We start from the raw sequence: 17,464 nt of genomic DNA, 5'->3' as shown, positions 1-17,464 counted from the left end.
AAGTTAATAAAATAGAAAATGGAGATAGATACAACAATATTTAAAAACTTACTTTTTGAATAATCCAAGTATATATACAAACCTGACCAGTATAGAATGAAGAGAGAATGCAGATTCAGTTGGCTTTTCAGCATTAGAAAATATGCTTACATCATTCAATAATCAACAAATTAAAGATGCTATATTTATCAAAAGTCAGAATGTATTTGCTAGAGTTCACAGGTAAGAGCAGATTAAAAACCACGTAGCATTATAGAAGGTATATATGTATATATACATATCTATATTTTTAAGCTAAAATTTGAGTACTTAAGCTAGGTACTGTGTTATATGTACATCACAAATATTAACTTATTTAATCCTCTCAACAGCTTTTTAAAATAGATTTTATTATTTTCGCCTTATAGAAAAGAAACTGAGGTTTAATCAACTTAAGCTAGGGTCAACATGGTAAGTGGCAGTACTGGGATTTGAATCCAAGTGGTTTAATTCAAGAGTCTGCATGTACTTTTAGCCATCACATTATAGGTCTTTTTATTTTTTTATGAATATTTTCATTTTTTATAAATATTTAGTTTTAAAATAATATGGAGAGTGGCTGTAGCTCAAGTGGTTGAATGCCTGCTTTCCATATACAAAACCTTGGGTTTAATCTCCCGTACCTCGTAAAAACAAAACAAGTGAAGAAACCAACTTTCATTGGTAAGAGGATATAGTTCAGTGGTTGAGGCCTGCTTCCCATGTACCTCCATAAAAAAAAAAGTTATATATAGAAAATTCATCTGCCATCTATCCTTGTCTTCATCTCTCAGCTCTACTCCTCAGAAGCAACCAGTTTCCTATATATTCTTCCAAAATTATACCATGCTTTTGTAAGTATTTATGTGTTGCTATACTTTTAAAAAACACATAAGTTAGCATGCCATACATAATGTTCTCCATCTTTTTTCCCCATGTACTATATTTTTAGAGGTCATTTAAGAGTTGCTGCTTCATTCTTGAAAGGACTATATATAACAGACGTGCTAATGATCAAGACTTTTCTAATAAAAGTGGAACAACTCTGATGATTATGACCATTAATACACTATAATTGATGTATTAGAATAGAAAAATTTTCTTATTTGCAGATGTGCATTTATTGAATATCTATAAATATCTGTTGAAAACCATTGGCTTTCAAATTTTTCCAGGGTTCTGTGGATTGAAGTTACATGGTTATTTTTTGCTTTAAGAATGAAGTTCTTATCTTTTCAAATTTTATTAGACTACAAAGTGGTCTGTCTTCTGAAATTGGCACCATTCTAGAATAGTAGTCAAGTTACTGTAACTTAAAGTCTAACAACTTAAAACTGGTGATTGTGTCCTGTAAGGTGGCATTTCTATGGGGAAACATTACCAGGTATTAACATTTTGAAGAGTGAAAAACAGGTATATCATAAGAAATGGTGACACAAAGGCAAAAAAGACTTTACTCCCTTTTCTGTATGTTTTAAAAGGCTTACCACCCCAAACATAAATATTGCATACATTGGGATGTTGAAATAAGGTATCTAATTTGAGGAAACAATGTAAATTGTGTAAGTGAATAGCTTTAACGCTAGACAGTCTGACAATAAATTCATTATGAGTGAAGTTTATTAAAAAGTTTTTTCTCTCCTGTTCCCCCTGAAAATTCTTTTATATTAAAAGTAAATACTTTGTAATTAGTATTTCATAATATGACACTTTTTAAATTTAATAATAATTTTTTAAAAAATGTTGTGTTTTGTTTGAATTTCAGGTAATAACCTTTCCCAATACTTTGTATTTTGTTTAGTATGCCACTTTTTGCTAGTGGTCACTGTCAGTATCTTGTTACGGTTTGATGGCCTTTGAGGTTTAAAACAAAGTAAAAATGTAAGCAGCCTTTTTATTTAGTTATGAGTTTTACATCCACTTTAATTCTGAATAGGAAAAGTAAAAAATAGATTTACTGTGGAATATGACTTACATAAAAGACATCTTAACAATTAATTTAACAAAACATACTGGCCAGGGAAGCGGACTTGGCCCAATGGATAGGGCGTCTGCCTATCACATGGGAGGTCTGCGGTTCAAACCCCAGGCCTCCTTGACCCATGTGGAGCTGGCCCATGCACAGTGCTGATGCATGCAAGGAGTGCCCTGCCACGCAAGGGTGTCCCCTGCATAGGGGAGCCCCACGCGCAAGGAGTGTGCCCCATAGGTAGAGCCGCCCAGCACGAAAGAAAGTTCAGCCTGCCCAAGAATGGTGCCGTACACACAGAGAGCTGACACAACAAGATGATGCAACAAAAAGAAACACAGATTCCCGGTGCTGCTGATAAGGATAGAAGCGGTCACAGAAGAACATGCAGTGAATAGACACAGAGAGCAGACAACTTGAGGGGGGGAAGGTGGAGGCGAGAGAAATAAATAAAAAATAAAATCTTAAAAAAAAAAACAAACCATACTGGCCAATGAAATTCTAGCAACAGTTCCTGTTAGAATTTGTTTTTTTTATACAATTTATTAGACCTTCCTTGTAAATTTCACTAATGTGAATACATCTGATTAAAAAAAAAGTCACTGAATTCCTAAATAAAATAGAAAGTATCTTCCTAAACATTTTTTTAAAAATTTATATTACTTATAGCTTAAATATTGAATATCAGTTATTTAGAATTCTTTCAGATTCTTTTACTGTATTCATATTTACTATCCCAGTAATCAGCCACTTCCTAAAAGTAAAAAAGTCTACGGAGCAGATGTAGTTCAAGTGATTGAGCTCTTGCTTCCCACATAGGAGGTCCTCGGTTTGGACTCTGGTGCTTCCTAAAAACAAAAAAACAACTCAGGGGAGCTGAAGTGACTCAGTGGTTGAGCACCGGCTTCCCACATACAAGGTCCAGGGTTCAATCCCCAGTTCCAGTACCTCAGAAAAAATAAAAAGATGTATGAAAATAATTTTTTAATCTTTTATCACCTTCAGACATTCACACATATCTGATTTTTTAGAAGTAATCATTAGCTTCTGTTTCAGATCCCCCGCAGCATGATTACTTTTAAGAATTTGGCACTTGCTTTTTAAACATTTTTTTTAAATTTCATCAGTTTCACAATTAACTTTTTTCCTTCCCCTTCCCCTCCCCTGCCCTGCTGTTTTTGCTGTCTCTGTCTGTTCACTGCATATCTATTTCTCTTTTTGTCTTCTCTTCTTGTTTTTCTCCTTGAAGATTCACCGGGATTCAATCCTAGGGACCTCTGATGTGGAGAGAGGTTCCCTGTCAATTGTGCCATCTCAGTTCCTGGTCTCTGCTGCCCTTCACCTTGACTCTCCCCTTCATTTCTCATTTGTTGCGTCATTGTCTCACTGTGTGACTCACTTGCATGGGCACTGGCTCAATGCGTGGGCACTAGCCCACCATGCGGGCATTTGACTCTCCACACGGATACTTGTGTGGGCACTCAGTTCACTGTGCAGGCACTCGGCTAGCACTGGCTCTCCACACAGGCATGCTATCTCTTCTTTTTCACCAGGTTCCAGGGATTGAACCCAGGTCCTCCCATATGGTAGGCCTTATCACTTGAGCCCCATCTGCCTCCTGGCACTTTCTTTAATGATAACTTTGCTCTAGTGGTCTGAAAATTTTCACTTGAAATTAGTCTCAGAATCAGTTTGAGGCACATAAGAAAGTCAGTTGAGTTATCTCTTAGATAGACACACTTTGCTTTTGTCTAGAAAGAGTTATGCAGTTTGTCATTTACCTTATTCTGTAGACTTGGACTCTTCAGGACTTTTGTACCTTTCCAAAGGCAAATTTCAATTTTGTAAGATGAGGATTTGACTTTGAGATCATCCAAAAGAATATGTCAGAGAAAGTCAAGAACATTTTGAACAGTGTCAGTGTCTTTGTTCTACAGATTTTCTAAAATGACTCTGAATATGTAAAACATTCAGATATAAAAACTTTGGTATGGTTATCTCATTACTTTATAGTCATACCATATATTTAATTGAAGAATCCCAAGCTCAGACCCTGTTAGAAATAGACATTTTAAAAGAATCAGTTACAAAGCTTAACATTTTTCAGGTTTTGTGAGTGTGTGTGTGAGACTTGATTTGTTAACTGTAGAATGAGATTACTGTTTCGTCATATATCTGAATTTAGCAGGTGACCGCTAGATAGTAATTGTAATCCTGTTTGTGTTATGAAAGAATATACTTTAAAAATACCTTATTTTAGCTAAATTGGTTTTACTTTTATACAAGAATAGAATATATATAAATTACATGTTTATTTGCATTTAATTATTAAGTATATTTCTTTAATATCAGATTTCAAATGATTGAAGTGACTAGTTTTTTGTACTATTGTTGATCAAATCATTGATCTTCCCTATAGTTCCCTACAAAAGCTTGCAATCTATGTTCCATTTGGATTGAATAGATAGTGTCTTGTGTTAATGATAGAATAATTGGCTACTGTAATAGGGTTCTCTAGGGAAACAGAATCAACAGGAGATATCTATAAATAGTATGAGATTTTATGAGTCTCTCACATGACCATAGGGATGCATAAGTCCAGGTTCCATAGGCAGGCTGCAAACCAGGGACTCCAATGAAAGTCCAGCAAAGGTCCTTGATGAGTTTCCAGGAGACGTTGGCTGTCCAAAGATGAGCTGGGAAATTCTTTCTGCTGAAATCACTTCCCCTTTTAAGGCATTCAACTGAATGGATAAAGCATCAATCATTGCTGACAGGCAATCTCTGTGATTGATGTTGATATAATCAGCCATCTATGCAGTAAACTCACTGATGACTAAAGCCCATGAATGTCCTTGTATTAAGGTAGTCTAATGCTTGCTTGACCAAACAACTGGGCACGATTACCTGGCCTAGTAAAAACAATAACAGACATGCATATATATATATTTTCACCTATTAATATTCAACTCTCCTGTTTACAACTGGAAACACATTAATTCCCTACAGAATAGAGTGCAAGTCCCTAGGTTGTCAAGTTTAAAAGTGATCTTTTAAAATTATGACATGAAACTAATACAGCTTGTTGTATGATAAGGGAAAAGGTTGGGGAAGAAAATGAAGCAGTTTGTTTTGTGTACATATACAATCATACTGAAAAAGGAAGATTCATGACTATTACAGTCTTCGTTTCTGTAACTGGTCACATGGTCAGAGTTCATATTTATCACCACCTTCTTCCACTACCCATTCCATGTTCCCATTACCCTTATCAAGCACTTCAGCTTGCCATGGTTCCTTACTTGGTGGAGTGACCCAAACTTTCATTTCTGAAGATTCTGGGCCATTGTTAGTACTACTTAGATTGAGTTGTTGCAATTTTCCATTGACTTTAATCATAGGTCATGGCAGTACTAGGAGAAGCCTTAGAAGATTTCCTGTATTCCAGGGAAATTGTTCTTTACCCTCATTATGTAAGTGTAGTCCTATTTCCCCTTGATAGTCAGGATCAGTCACCCTAGCCAGTACAGTAATTCCCTTCTTTGACTGTTGATTCAGAGGTAAGAGGAGCCCAAAGTGGCCAGGTGACAGTGTTAACTTTCAGCTCAGTGGAATCATTGTTTTGTTCCCTGGTGTCAGTACTCCTCCTTTGGGACCTATAGACCAGCAGAGCTTAAGGTTGCAGGGACAAGAAGCAAAAATTTTCTAGTAGGTACCTAGAGGTAATAGCGAGTGGTGCCACTCGCATTTCCACCCCTTGATTCCTGGACCCATGAATCCTGGTTGTGGGAGAAACAGCACCATAAAGTGAACTCTGATTTAGAGCATACACAGCCTCCTGGAGAATATTGCTCCAGCCCTGCAAGGTATTGCCACCTAGTTGGCACCATAACTGAGTCTTCAAAAGGCTATTCCACTGTTCTGTCAGTCCAACTGCTTCAGGGTGATGGGGAACATGGTAAGACCAGTGAATTCTATAGGCTTGTGCCCATTCCTGCACATCATTTGCGGAGAAATGGGTTCCTTGATCAGGAGCAATACTGCATGGAATGTCATGGTGATAGATAAGACATTCGTTAAGTCCAGGAATGGTAGTTTTGGAAGGGGAAATGCAAACCCATATCCAGAGTATGTGTCTATTTCAGTTAAAACAAATTGCTTCCCCTTCCATGGTGGAATTGGTCCAGTGTAGTCAACCTGCCACCAGGTAGTAAGCTGATCAGCTCGGGGAATGGTTCCATATTGGGGGCTGAGTGTGGGTCTCTGCTGTTGGCAGATCGGGCACTCAGCAGTGGCTGCAACCAAGTCAGCCTTGGTGAGGGGAAGTCCATGTTGCTGAGCCCATGCATAGCCTCCATCCCTACCTCCATGTCCACTTGGTTCATGAGCCCATTGGGCAATAACAGGAATGTCTGGGGAAAGAGGCTGAGCGAGTCATCTTTTCCTACTTGATTATTAAAATCTTCTTCTGCTTGAAGTCACCCTCTGGTGAGCATTCACATGGGACACAAATATTCTCATGTTTTTGCCCACTCAGAAAGATCTGTGAGACCTCCTTGACACCATTTTCCAATCATGTTCCTTCCAAGTCCCTGACCATCCAGCCAAACCGCTGGCAACAGCCCATGAATCAGTGTACAGGTGCACCCCTGACCATTTCTTCTTCCAAGCAAAATGAACAGAGCCAGGTGTACTGCTTGAAGTTCTGCCCACTAGGAGGATTTGCCCTCGCCACTGTCATTCAGGGGTGTCCCAGAAAAGGGCTGCAGTGCTGCACTATTCACTTTCAGGTAGTACCTGCATATCTTGCAGAACCATTTGTAAACCAGGCCCAAGTTTTATCTTCTTCAGTCAACTGATTATAAGAGACTCCCCAAGAGGCCAAAGCTGTGGACTGGGAAAGAGAAGGTAACATAGCAGGGGTGGTGACCATGGACATCTGGGCTACTTCTTCATGTAACTTGTGCCTTCAGGGCCTACTCGAGCCCTATCTCATAATATACCACTTCCACTTTATTATGGAGTGCTGCTGTGCATGCCCAACTTTATGGTTTGGTGGGTCAGACAATACCCAACTCATGATAGTCAACTCAGGTCTCATGGTAACTTGATGACCCATGGTTAAGCATTCAGTCTCTCTTAAATCTCAGTAGTAGGCCAAAAGCTGTTTCTGAAACGGAGGGTAGTTATCTGTAGAAGATGGCAGGGCTTTGCTCCAAAATCCTAAGGGTCTGCGTTGTGATTCTCCTTTAGGGGACTGCCAGTGGCTTGAGACAGCATCTCAATTTGTCCCTGAAACTTCCAGCACCATTGGATCTGCTGGATCATATGGCCTAAGTGGTAGGGCAGCTTGCACAGCAGATTGGCCATGTTTCAGAGCTTCCTCTCGTTCCAGTCCCCAATCAAAACTAGCAGCTTTTCTGGTTAGTTCATAAATGGACAGGAGTAGCACACCCAGATGAAGAATGTGTTGTCTCCAAATTCTGAAGAGACCGACTAAGCATTGTGCCTCTTTTTTGGTCATAGGAGGGGCCAGATGCAACAGCTTATCCTTCACTTTAGAAGGGATATCTCGACATGCCGCACACAACTGGACACCTAGAAATTTCACTGAGGTAGAAGGCCCCTGTATTTTTGTTGGCTTTATCTCCCACCTTCTCTCACACAAATGCCTTACCATTAAGTCTAGAGTCTTTGTTACTTCTTGCTCATTAGGTCCTATCAGCATGATATCATCAATATGATGGACCAGTGTGATGCCTTGTGGGAGGAAGAGACGATCAAGGCCCCTGCTGACAATATTATGACATAGTGTTGGAGAGTTGATATATCCCTGAGGCAGGACAGTGGAGATATGCCACTGGCCTTGCCAGCTGAAAGCAAACTGTTTCTGGTGGTCCTTAACTAATGGCAATTGAGAAAAAAGCATTTGCCTGATCAACACCTGCTTACCAGGTACCAGGGGATGTTTGTTGATTTGCTCAAGCAATCTGAGACAATTGGAGTCACCACCTAGTTAAGTTTACAATAATCTGTCATCTTCCAAGAGCTATCTGTTTTTTGCACAGGCCAAATAGGAGAGTTGAATGGGATGTGGAAATTACCACCCCTGCATCCTTCAAATCCTTGATGGTGGCACTAATCTCTGCAATCCCTCCAGGAATTCAGTATTGCTTTTGATTTACTATTTTGATAGGTAGGGGCAATTTTAGCGGCTTCTGCTTGTCCTTTCCAAACCATAATAGCCCTCACTCCACAAGTCAGGGATCCAGTGTGGGTATTCTACAAGTTATTGAGTATGTCTATTCCAATTACATATTCTGGAACTGGGGAAATAGCCACAGCATGGGGCCAGGGACCCACTAGACCCAATGTGAGACGGACTTGAACTAAAACTCCATCAATCACCTGGCCTCCATAGTACTCTGACTGGTGGACCCCAGTGACATTTTGTGTCTCCTGGAATTGTTACTTCTGAGCCAGTGTCTAATAATCTCCAAAATTTCTGATCATTTTTTTTCCCCCAGTGCACAGTTATTCCGGTAAAAGGCCTGTAGCTTTCCTTGGGGAAAGGCTGGAGAAAGATTAACAGTTTAAATTTTTGGCGGTTTAACAGGATTCTTCCCCAAAGGCACCTGGCCTTCTCCTTTTTCATGGGGGCTCTGGGTCTGTAAACTGTCTCAAGTCAGGGAATTGATTCTCTCTGTCTGTAATTCAGATTAGGGTTTTGTTCACTCGACCTAGAACTCTTCTGCTTAAACAGATCCAGAAAAAATTTAGTAGACTGCCCATCTATTTCACTTCTAGGTACCCCATGATCTATCAATTAGCCAACACCATAACTCTATGCGACTCAAGACTATTTTGAGGGCTGCTTTGAATGTGCCTTTCATTGCGGTAGCCATGCCCACCTTGTCTTTGGTGATTAACTGCCGATATTTACTGGACCGAGAGCCAATCATCCCCATAATGTTTAAGAATTCTAAATCCATTACAACCCTCCCTACAGTAATATCTGGACTACAGAGAAGAGCAACCACAGAACTCTTCAGGGAAGATGGAGTTAGTCTTACAATTTTGTTCCTCACAGTCCTGATTAAAGGATTGTCCTTTGGACATCCCGGGGGTAGGCAGGTCTCAAATGATAAATCCATTCTAGCATTCCAGTCTCTCTAAGCCTTTGAAGTCCCTCTTCTACTGTGTACTAGGGCAGATCGGGTACCTCAACCTCAGACATGCCAGGCCATCTTTTGGTCCATGTTTCAGTCAGCCACCTGAACAAACTGTTAGAGCCCTTTCTAACCCCTGGAGGTACAGTGTTTAATCCAGAATTTCTGCTTAGTGGGCCTTTATCAATAAATTCAGCGTGATCCAACTTTATGTTCCTTCTACCATTATCCCATACCCTGAGTATCCATTCCCACATAGTCCCCTGATTTTTGTCTGTAAATTGGAAAACTCAGGTAGTTCTTTCAGACTATAGTATACTTCCTCATGGGTCACACTTCATATTTCACCTTTGGGGGCTTGTTGTGATTTTAGTCTAGTAATAGGTCTGGAAGAGAAGGGGGGGTGGGGATGGGTAAAGGGAAGGATTAGAAATGTCTTCTAAGCTACTGACCTCAGGGCATTCCTTTGCATTTTCTTCTGATGAGACATGACTAATCTCTTCAGGCAGGGGTTGGAAGGCAGATTTTTCTGGGCAGGCTGGAGGCTGGGCAGTGCCTGCTGAGTTTGGCTGATAACCTGCCTCAGGGCTGGGAAGAAGTCTGGACTCCCTGGGGCAGCCTAGATGCCGGGTAGTAACAAGGTTGACAAGGTGTGGTCTCCACAGGGCAGACCATTGCAGATTTATCTGGTAAAGTCTCAGCAGAATTTAGGGTTCCAATGTCCCCACCAATATCCTGATCCCATATGTCTCCATCCCAATCCTCTGGGTTCCACTCCTTTCCAATTAATGCCTTCACTTTAACAGCAGGGTTGAGATTTTAGTTTCCTTTTTAACTCTGCTACTTGTACATTGAGAGTCTGAGTTTGGTTCTCTGGTATCTCAAGCCTGTGGCTACAGGAGGCAAGATTTTCTTTCAGAGCACACATAGAAACTTTCACAACATTAATGGGACATTAAAGTTGCAAATTTGAAGCTTTTATCTCATCTCTTTCTTTTGTAACTGTATCCAGAGTATCCAGGAGGAGCCAGCCAATGTTATTATACCCCCCTTTTTTTTAAAGGTTTATTTTATTTATTCCTTTCCCCTACCCCACTGTTGTCTGCTATGTCCATTCACTGTGTGTTATTCTGCGTCCGCTTGCATTATCCTCTGGCACTGGGAAACTGCCGTCTCTTTTTTGTTACGTCATCTTGCTGTGTCAGCTCTCCGTGTGCGGGGCACCACTCCTGGGCAGGCTGTGCTTTTTTCATGCAGGGCGGCTCCCCTTGCAGGGCATACTACTTACACGTGAGGGACCCCTATGCAGGGACGTCCCTGTGTGGCTTGGGACTTCTTGTGTGCGGCGGCAGCACTGCACGTGGGCCAGCTTACCACACGGGTCAGGAGGCCCTGGGGGGATCAAACCCTGGACCCTCCATATAGGGTAGACGGACACTCTTATCAGTTGAGCCACATCTGCTTCCCTTTTATACCTTCTGACTCCACAAAACTCTGTTAAGGTGTTGAAAACAGTCTCACGAACACTCTTGTCAGTTGAGCCACATCCGCTTCCCTATTATACCTTTTGACTCCGCAAAACTCGGTTAAGGTGTTGAAAACACTATCACCCAGATTCTTGCTTCTTCTGAGTGTGGAATTAAGGGAATCCAGTGATGATACTTTGCATCTCTCCAAAGCCAACTCCCACCATGGACTGTTAGTGGCCTCTTCATTATTAGAAGGGGGGTCATTAGTACCCTTGAGTCCACTTAGAGTAGAGAGCCAATTGCAAAAGTCCCAGAACCACCTCAGACATCCCAAATTTAAGACTGTTCCTGGGAAGTGGATGTGACTCAAGCGATTGGGTTCCCATCTATCATTTGGGAGGCCCCAGTTCAATTCCTGGGGCCTCATAGTGAAGGCAAGCTGTCAGTGCCATGGAGAGCTGGTGGCCCGTGCCACAGAGAGCTGGCGCAGCAAGATGACACCGCAACAAAGGAAGACTCAGAGGAGAGTCAGAGATGCAGCAGTTTGGAGGATGAGGTGACTCAAGCAATTGAGTATCTCCCACTCCATAGGTCCCGGGATCAGTTAGTTCCCAGTGCCTGGTTGCCTCCTAAAGAGAAAGACAAGAAGAAAAGACAAGCAGAGATGGAAGAATACACAGAGAGCTAACAACAAGTGCAAACCACATGTGGGGGTAGGTGGGTAGAGGGGAATTAAAAAAAAAAAATACAACTCTGTTCCTCAAGAACCACTCCTGGTACCAAGGTGTATTAGTCAGGGTTCTCTAGGGAAACAGAATCAACAGGAGATATCTGTTTTATATGAGATTTTATGACTCTCACGTGACCATGGGGATGCACAAGTCCAGGTTCCACAGGCAGGCTGCAAACCAGGGGCTCGGATGAAAGTCCAGTAAAAGTCTTGATGAGTTTCCAGGAGACGTTGGCTGTCCAAAGACTAGGTGGGAAATCCTCTCTGAATGTTGAAATCACTTCCTCTTTTAAGGCATTCAACTTTATTACTTGTACTTAACATCTCCATAAAAATGGTTTTCATTCATCATCGATCCACAGGCACAGGAACCTTGAAGATAGATTTTGTTGGAGAGCTGAATGACAAAATGAAAGGTTTCTATAGAAGTAAATATACTACCCCTTCTGGAGAGGTGCGCTATGCTGCTGTCACACAGTTTGAGGTATGGGCTTTCCTTCTTTAAATATTATGATTTTTAGAGTAAGCATAATTAATTGTGGCTTTGGAATTTTTATTTCATATTCAGCCAGTTGTCACCATCTATAGAAAGGAGGGTATTAACGGTGTGGGTTAGGGAATGATTTTATATAGGTATTTGAACAAAATTTAATTACCTGAATGGCTTTTGTTTTGTGTATCTTTTCTAATTAGAGTCATTCTCTTAGTATTTGACACCTGCGACTTTCCTACTAAATTGACTAACATTCCTTTTTTCTTTGATTTTTCCTTTATTTATCTTAATATATTTTATGTGTTAGCTTTGATTTTATTTATCAAGATTTGCAAGTTACATAGCTTGTTTCGAATCTACTAGTGATACTTTTAAATTTTTAATCTTGGGGTGGGGAGGTGAGTAGTAGCCCCTGATAATCTGGAAGCTGTTCTGGCATTCACAACTAGTCCATGTTATTCTCCTATTTGACATAAATGATCTCACAGAATACCAACCTCATACAAAGTTGTTCTGAGACTATGATAAAGTGCAACAAAACAAGGGCACTTCATCATCTCCTCTAAGCATAGACAAAAGCAAGGTCACTGTACCTACAACATACCAAATATACCCTCTCTCGGTTAAAATCAGTGACTTCTTTATCAATTACAGTTTTATCCTTGCTCTAGTCTCCCCTCCTTATAAGAAAGATTTATTAAGATATCAGTTGAATCTGTCTGCCAAAGGGGTACTGAGGCAAAGTACCAGAAACTGTTGGTTTTTATAAAGGATATTTATTTGGGCTAAAAGCTTAAAGTTACAAGGCTGTAAAGAGTCCAAGGTTGGTTTCTCACTAAAGTCAGTTATCAGTTGAAACAAGATGGTTACTGATCTCTGCCTGGTCTCTCCTTTCTGGGCCTTCCTCCTTCTCTTAGGGTTCCTTAAGCCCAGCTTCCTCCCGATCGCAGCTGTAGGCTGGCATAGAGCTTGTCTGTCTCTCAGGGCTTCCTATATCAGAGTCAACTCTTTTCCCAAGGTCAGCTGCAGACTATCAGGCAAATAGCTCATCTCTGTCTGGGGCCTTAGCTATTTGAGCCTTCGCCTTTCTGTCACATGGCAGGATCACCACGACAAAGTTCTCTCTTCTTATATGTCTTCCTGATGAGTGTCCATTTATATCTGCCCTCCAAGGGAGCAGGGACTCAACCTGAGTTACACCTTACTGACTGTAACCTAATCAGAAGCCCTAAATTGATTTTATCAAGTAAACTTAATCAGAGGCCCCTCACTGAATTTAATGCAATCAAAGGGTATCACATCCACAGGAATAGATTAGTTTACAAACAGAATCTTTCTCTTTTGGGGATTCATAAAATAATCTCAAACTGCCATACCCACTCACATTCTTGCCGCCCCCCCCCCCCCCCCCCCGCTTTCTGACAGTACCCAATCTGGAATGATTTCCTGCTTCCTTAGACCCTCCCCCAAATTCTCAAACCAAAGCCTATATCAGATAATAGATTCTTTCTTAAATTCTTACAGAGACACCCCATGGTTTCCTGTGATGTGAGTTCTTCCTTGCTATGATGAGTAATAAACCGAACTTGTTCAGTTCCCGGGGTGATATAATTGCTTACATTTTTTCCCTTATAAAGGTATATAGTGCTTGTTTCTGCAGCACATATACTAAAATTGGAACCATAACAGAAGATTAGCATGACCCCTGTGTAAGGATGACATGCAAATTCATGAAGTGTTCCATATTTTTAAAAATTGTCTTTAAAAATAAAAAAATTAATTATAAAAAAATAAAAATAAAATGAGTATTCCAGAATTTTGCGTAAAAAAAGTGTGTGTGTATATATATATATAGTTTCAAAAAATCTTTTGCATCACATTTTATCAAGGGAAGGAGTCACAAGCCAGAACTTTTCTCCCTTTGTAGGTAAACATGTTTTGCTTTGTTTTGTTTTCTTCCTGGTTGCTTGTAAAATTATTTTTGACCCTGAAAATTAAAAATTTTCACCAAGTATTTACTTTTCATTAATTTCACATGAAACTTAGTGAACCCTTTAGATTTTGAGATTCAGGTCAATCTTCAGTGTAGCAAAATTTTCTTCTCTTACATCTTCACCATGGTTCTGTTGTGAGTTCTTCTACAAGAACATTAGTTAACGGTAGGTTTAGTTCTAGTGTTTCTCCCTCAAATGTACATTTAATTGCTTTCATCACTTGTCTTTTGGATGTTTTAGAAACTTTTCTATCTTGTTTTAATCATGTCAATCATTTTGTTTCCTGTAGTATAAATCCTTTTTTCTACTGCTTCTTCTTACCTAAATTTATTTATGTGGTATCATTTATTTCCTTACATTCTACTTACTTTTCATATGAGAAAACCCATGATTTCATTTCTTTGAGAGTACAGTCAGCCATCTAAAATTTTCTCTTGGAGAAAACCTTTTTCAGAAGTATGCACGTATTTTGTTACTTCCTTTCATGATGCAGAATCTCGTCATGGTTTCATTTTATGATTTTGTTCTCTTTATTAAAGTTTCTTTATTTTTTATAACTGTGGGAATATTCTGCCAAACCATTAAATTTTATTTTTAACAAGATTGCTCTTTTTTTAATTTATAAAGAAAAAGTGAGGTCTTCTTAAGTAGGTCAGGTGGTGACACTTCTATGTTTAGTAAATGGAAATGTCATTTAATGAATTATCTGTTTTGAATTGATAGAGCATCTGTAAATTTTCCCATTTTATTTCATTTCTGACATTCCAGATAAAAGAACAGAGCACATCAAAGATTCTGAAAACATTTTTACTTTTGAAAAAGCCAGAGAGGCAACCTATCATTTTCCCAACTTGGAATCCTTACAGAGTATTATTGTTGACTATTCTGTGCTCTGTGCTGTGTGAACATTATTGATGAAGCCATCTGCATTAAATTTAAAATGTTGAAATGTTTTATAAACAAAAGTAGAATTATAAATGACTCTAACATTATGAATTGTTAAGATTTTTGGCAGACCTGTTTCCTGGGTAATCGCCAATGTGATGCTTTGCAAACATGGTATTTTATTTGTAGTCAATGTCTACCTCATTGTCTTTTATTGAGGAGAAAAATATTTGAAAGGGAATGAATGACGAGAGAGAAATGGCAGTTGCTTCAGGTAATAGCCTGTTAGGTTAATTCAGTAATATTTATATTTCCTGTTTTTTTCTTAAGGCTACTGATGCTCGAAGGGCTTTTCCTTGCTGGGATGAACCTGCCATCAAAGCAACTTTCGATATTTCATTGGTTGTTCCTAAAGACAGAGTAGCTTTATCAAACATGGTATGTACATATTTGTAAGTGTATTTAAAATTTTGATAAGTTTTTAGCATATTTAGTTTGTGCGTTAGGTGTAATAATATGAAACCACTAACAGTGCTCAATACATAACAGGAATGCGATTGTAAGGTTTTTTAAAAATTTCCAATTAGCCCTTTTTTTCTTACTTGGAATATTTTCCGCCTCATGGGAGAAATATCCTGTAAAATACACTAAAATACATTAATGACTACCTACTTTTAACTTGGAAATTTAATAATTGCCAAGTTTAATAAGTTACTATCTGGGAAAAAATGTCTGACATTCTTTTTAAATACCAAAAGATAGAGCCACATAATGAAGTGTATTTAAGTATTTGGCTGATGTATTCTTGGAATATGCCTTCTTCACCCATGCTGTCAATCTCATTCATAAAGAAAGTAAGCATTCACACTTGACATACATAGTCTAGGACTGCCTTGTTTAAGATGTAAAGTAGCCAATACCCTGTAATATAACTCTGGGGACCTTGGAACAGCCTAATGGTTCTTGTCTCCTTATTGGTGGAGAGAATTCCATGGGTAGAATGCCATTCTCTTTTCAAATATTCTCAGAGAGGAGGGTCATATATTCAAATATTCTCAGAGAGGAGGATCATATATTAAACTGAAACATTCATTTATACTTTGATATGGATATATTTATCAAGTCTGTTCTTGAGTAAGTCTTCCTTGGAAGAGGAAATGAAGAGAACTTGAGGAGACTGAGAGCCTGAATAGAAAAAACAAAGAGAACATCAAAGGGAAATTAGGGATATCGAAGTTAGTGGAGATTTCTTCACAAATTTGCTTAGAACCAGGTTTGGCATGGAGAATGCTCTGGGTCTATAAATTGTTACTTTGAAATGGCAGGTTCCACAATTACATTTTATTTTAATTAATAATTGTTGTCTCCTGTCCTCATTCTACTTGGAAGTGTTGAGGTTTTACCTCTAACATCCCAGGGTATGGCATGTAATAGGTATTCAAGAAAAGTTGTTATCTCTTCTCTCTCACAAGTTCCTGGTAGGTTTAACATTTTAGCTCTAAACTATGTAATGTGAGTGCTTCATTAGATAACTTTCCTTCTTAATAGGAAAGCTCTTGACAACATGAAAGCTTTGGGGGTAGAGAAGTAAGCAGTGCTGGAAGAAAGAAAGGAGAGGCAGTAAAGCCTTTTGTTTTGGGTTAGTGTTTGCTCTAAGGCATTTAATTAAATCTGTTTAAATTTTCCTTTTTTTTTTTTTTAAAGAATGTAATTGACCGGAAACCATACCCTGATGATGAAAATTTAGTGGAAGTGAAGTTTGCCCGCACACCTGTCATGTCTACATATTTGGTGGCATTTGTTGTGGGTGAATATGACTTTGTAGAAACAAGGTCAAAAGATGGTATATGTGTCCGTGTTTACACCCCTGTTGGCAAAGCAGAGCAAGGAAAATTTGCGTTAGAGGTAAATGTACTTGAAGAGGATTGTTCCAACAGTCCATAACTCCAGGTTGGGGAATTTACATTTCTGATCAATTATTAGTACATTTATAATTTAATATGAAATTTGTTGTGCTACTTTGGTTTATTTTTAGTGGAATTTTGGGAGTGCCAACCTTGGTGTTACATTAACATTTTATAAGATAATGATTAAAAGAATGAGTGAAATTTATTTGTCCTGGGAATGGGTGGGAAAAGATGTAATTCTATTTTCCATACCACATTTAAATGGACTAAAGTTTGGCCAATGTATACAAAGTCTGGACCTTAAGGCAGTTTTTGGAGATAGGGCTCCCTGGGATTGGTTTCTAGAAACTTGAGATACTTGACCTGCAACAGGATTCCTTTGTGAATTTTTGTATGAATTACAATAAAATATTTATCAGATGATTCTTTTGTTTATACTTTTATAGGTTGCTGCTAAAACCCTGCCTTTTTATAAGGACTACTTCAATGTTCCTTATCCTCTACCTAAAATTGATCTCATTGCTATTGCAGACTTTGCAGCTGGTAAAGTAAATTTCATTTTATTGCTGAATTGTAATAACTTCTTTTGAATTTTTGATCTTGAGGAAGAAGTATGTATATATATCAATAAATGTTTATATTTATTTTATGAAGGTGCCATGGAGAACTGGGGCCTTGTTACTTATAGGTATGTTAATGATGCATTACCTTGCCTTACCTTTTCAATCACTGATACAATAAGGGCTTCACTACTAATTACAGTTGAGTAAATTCTGTTCTATAATCTGGTGAAAACTTTCCTGCTTCTCCCTTATTCTGTACACATTTCA

General features: G+C 38.9%; 1 protein-coding gene and 1 non-coding gene across 3 annotated transcripts in view; both read left to right on the top strand.

Moving 5' to 3' along the window:
- The window catches only part of NPEPPS (aminopeptidase puromycin sensitive), a 125,070-nt gene that overhangs the window by 75,620 nt on the left and 31,986 nt on the right, over nucleotides 1–17,464 (top strand). For both annotated transcript variants that reach the window (XM_004457835.4, XM_071210636.1), the window contains 5 exons: nucleotides 11,718–11,839; nucleotides 15,058–15,165; nucleotides 16,432–16,632; nucleotides 17,081–17,177; nucleotides 17,289–17,322. In XM_004457835.4, coding sequence (XP_004457892.2) covers nucleotides 11,718–11,839; nucleotides 15,058–15,165; nucleotides 16,432–16,632; nucleotides 17,081–17,177; nucleotides 17,289–17,322 — 562 coding nt within the window. The remainder of the gene's footprint in view (nucleotides 1–11,717; nucleotides 11,840–15,057; nucleotides 15,166–16,431; nucleotides 16,633–17,080; nucleotides 17,178–17,288; nucleotides 17,323–17,464) is intronic.
- On the top strand, nucleotides 13,493–13,598 carry LOC111763988 (U6 spliceosomal RNA). Its single transcript, XR_002796702.1, has one exon. It is a non-coding gene; the product is annotated as a U6 spliceosomal RNA (small nuclear RNA).

This window comes from Dasypus novemcinctus, chromosome 21 (assembly GCF_030445035.2).
Source record: "Dasypus novemcinctus isolate mDasNov1 chromosome 21, mDasNov1.1.hap2, whole genome shotgun sequence".
NCBI lineage: Eukaryota > Metazoa > Chordata > Mammalia > Cingulata > Dasypodidae > Dasypus > Dasypus novemcinctus.
This window is presented reverse-complemented; position numbering and strand designations above follow the sequence as displayed.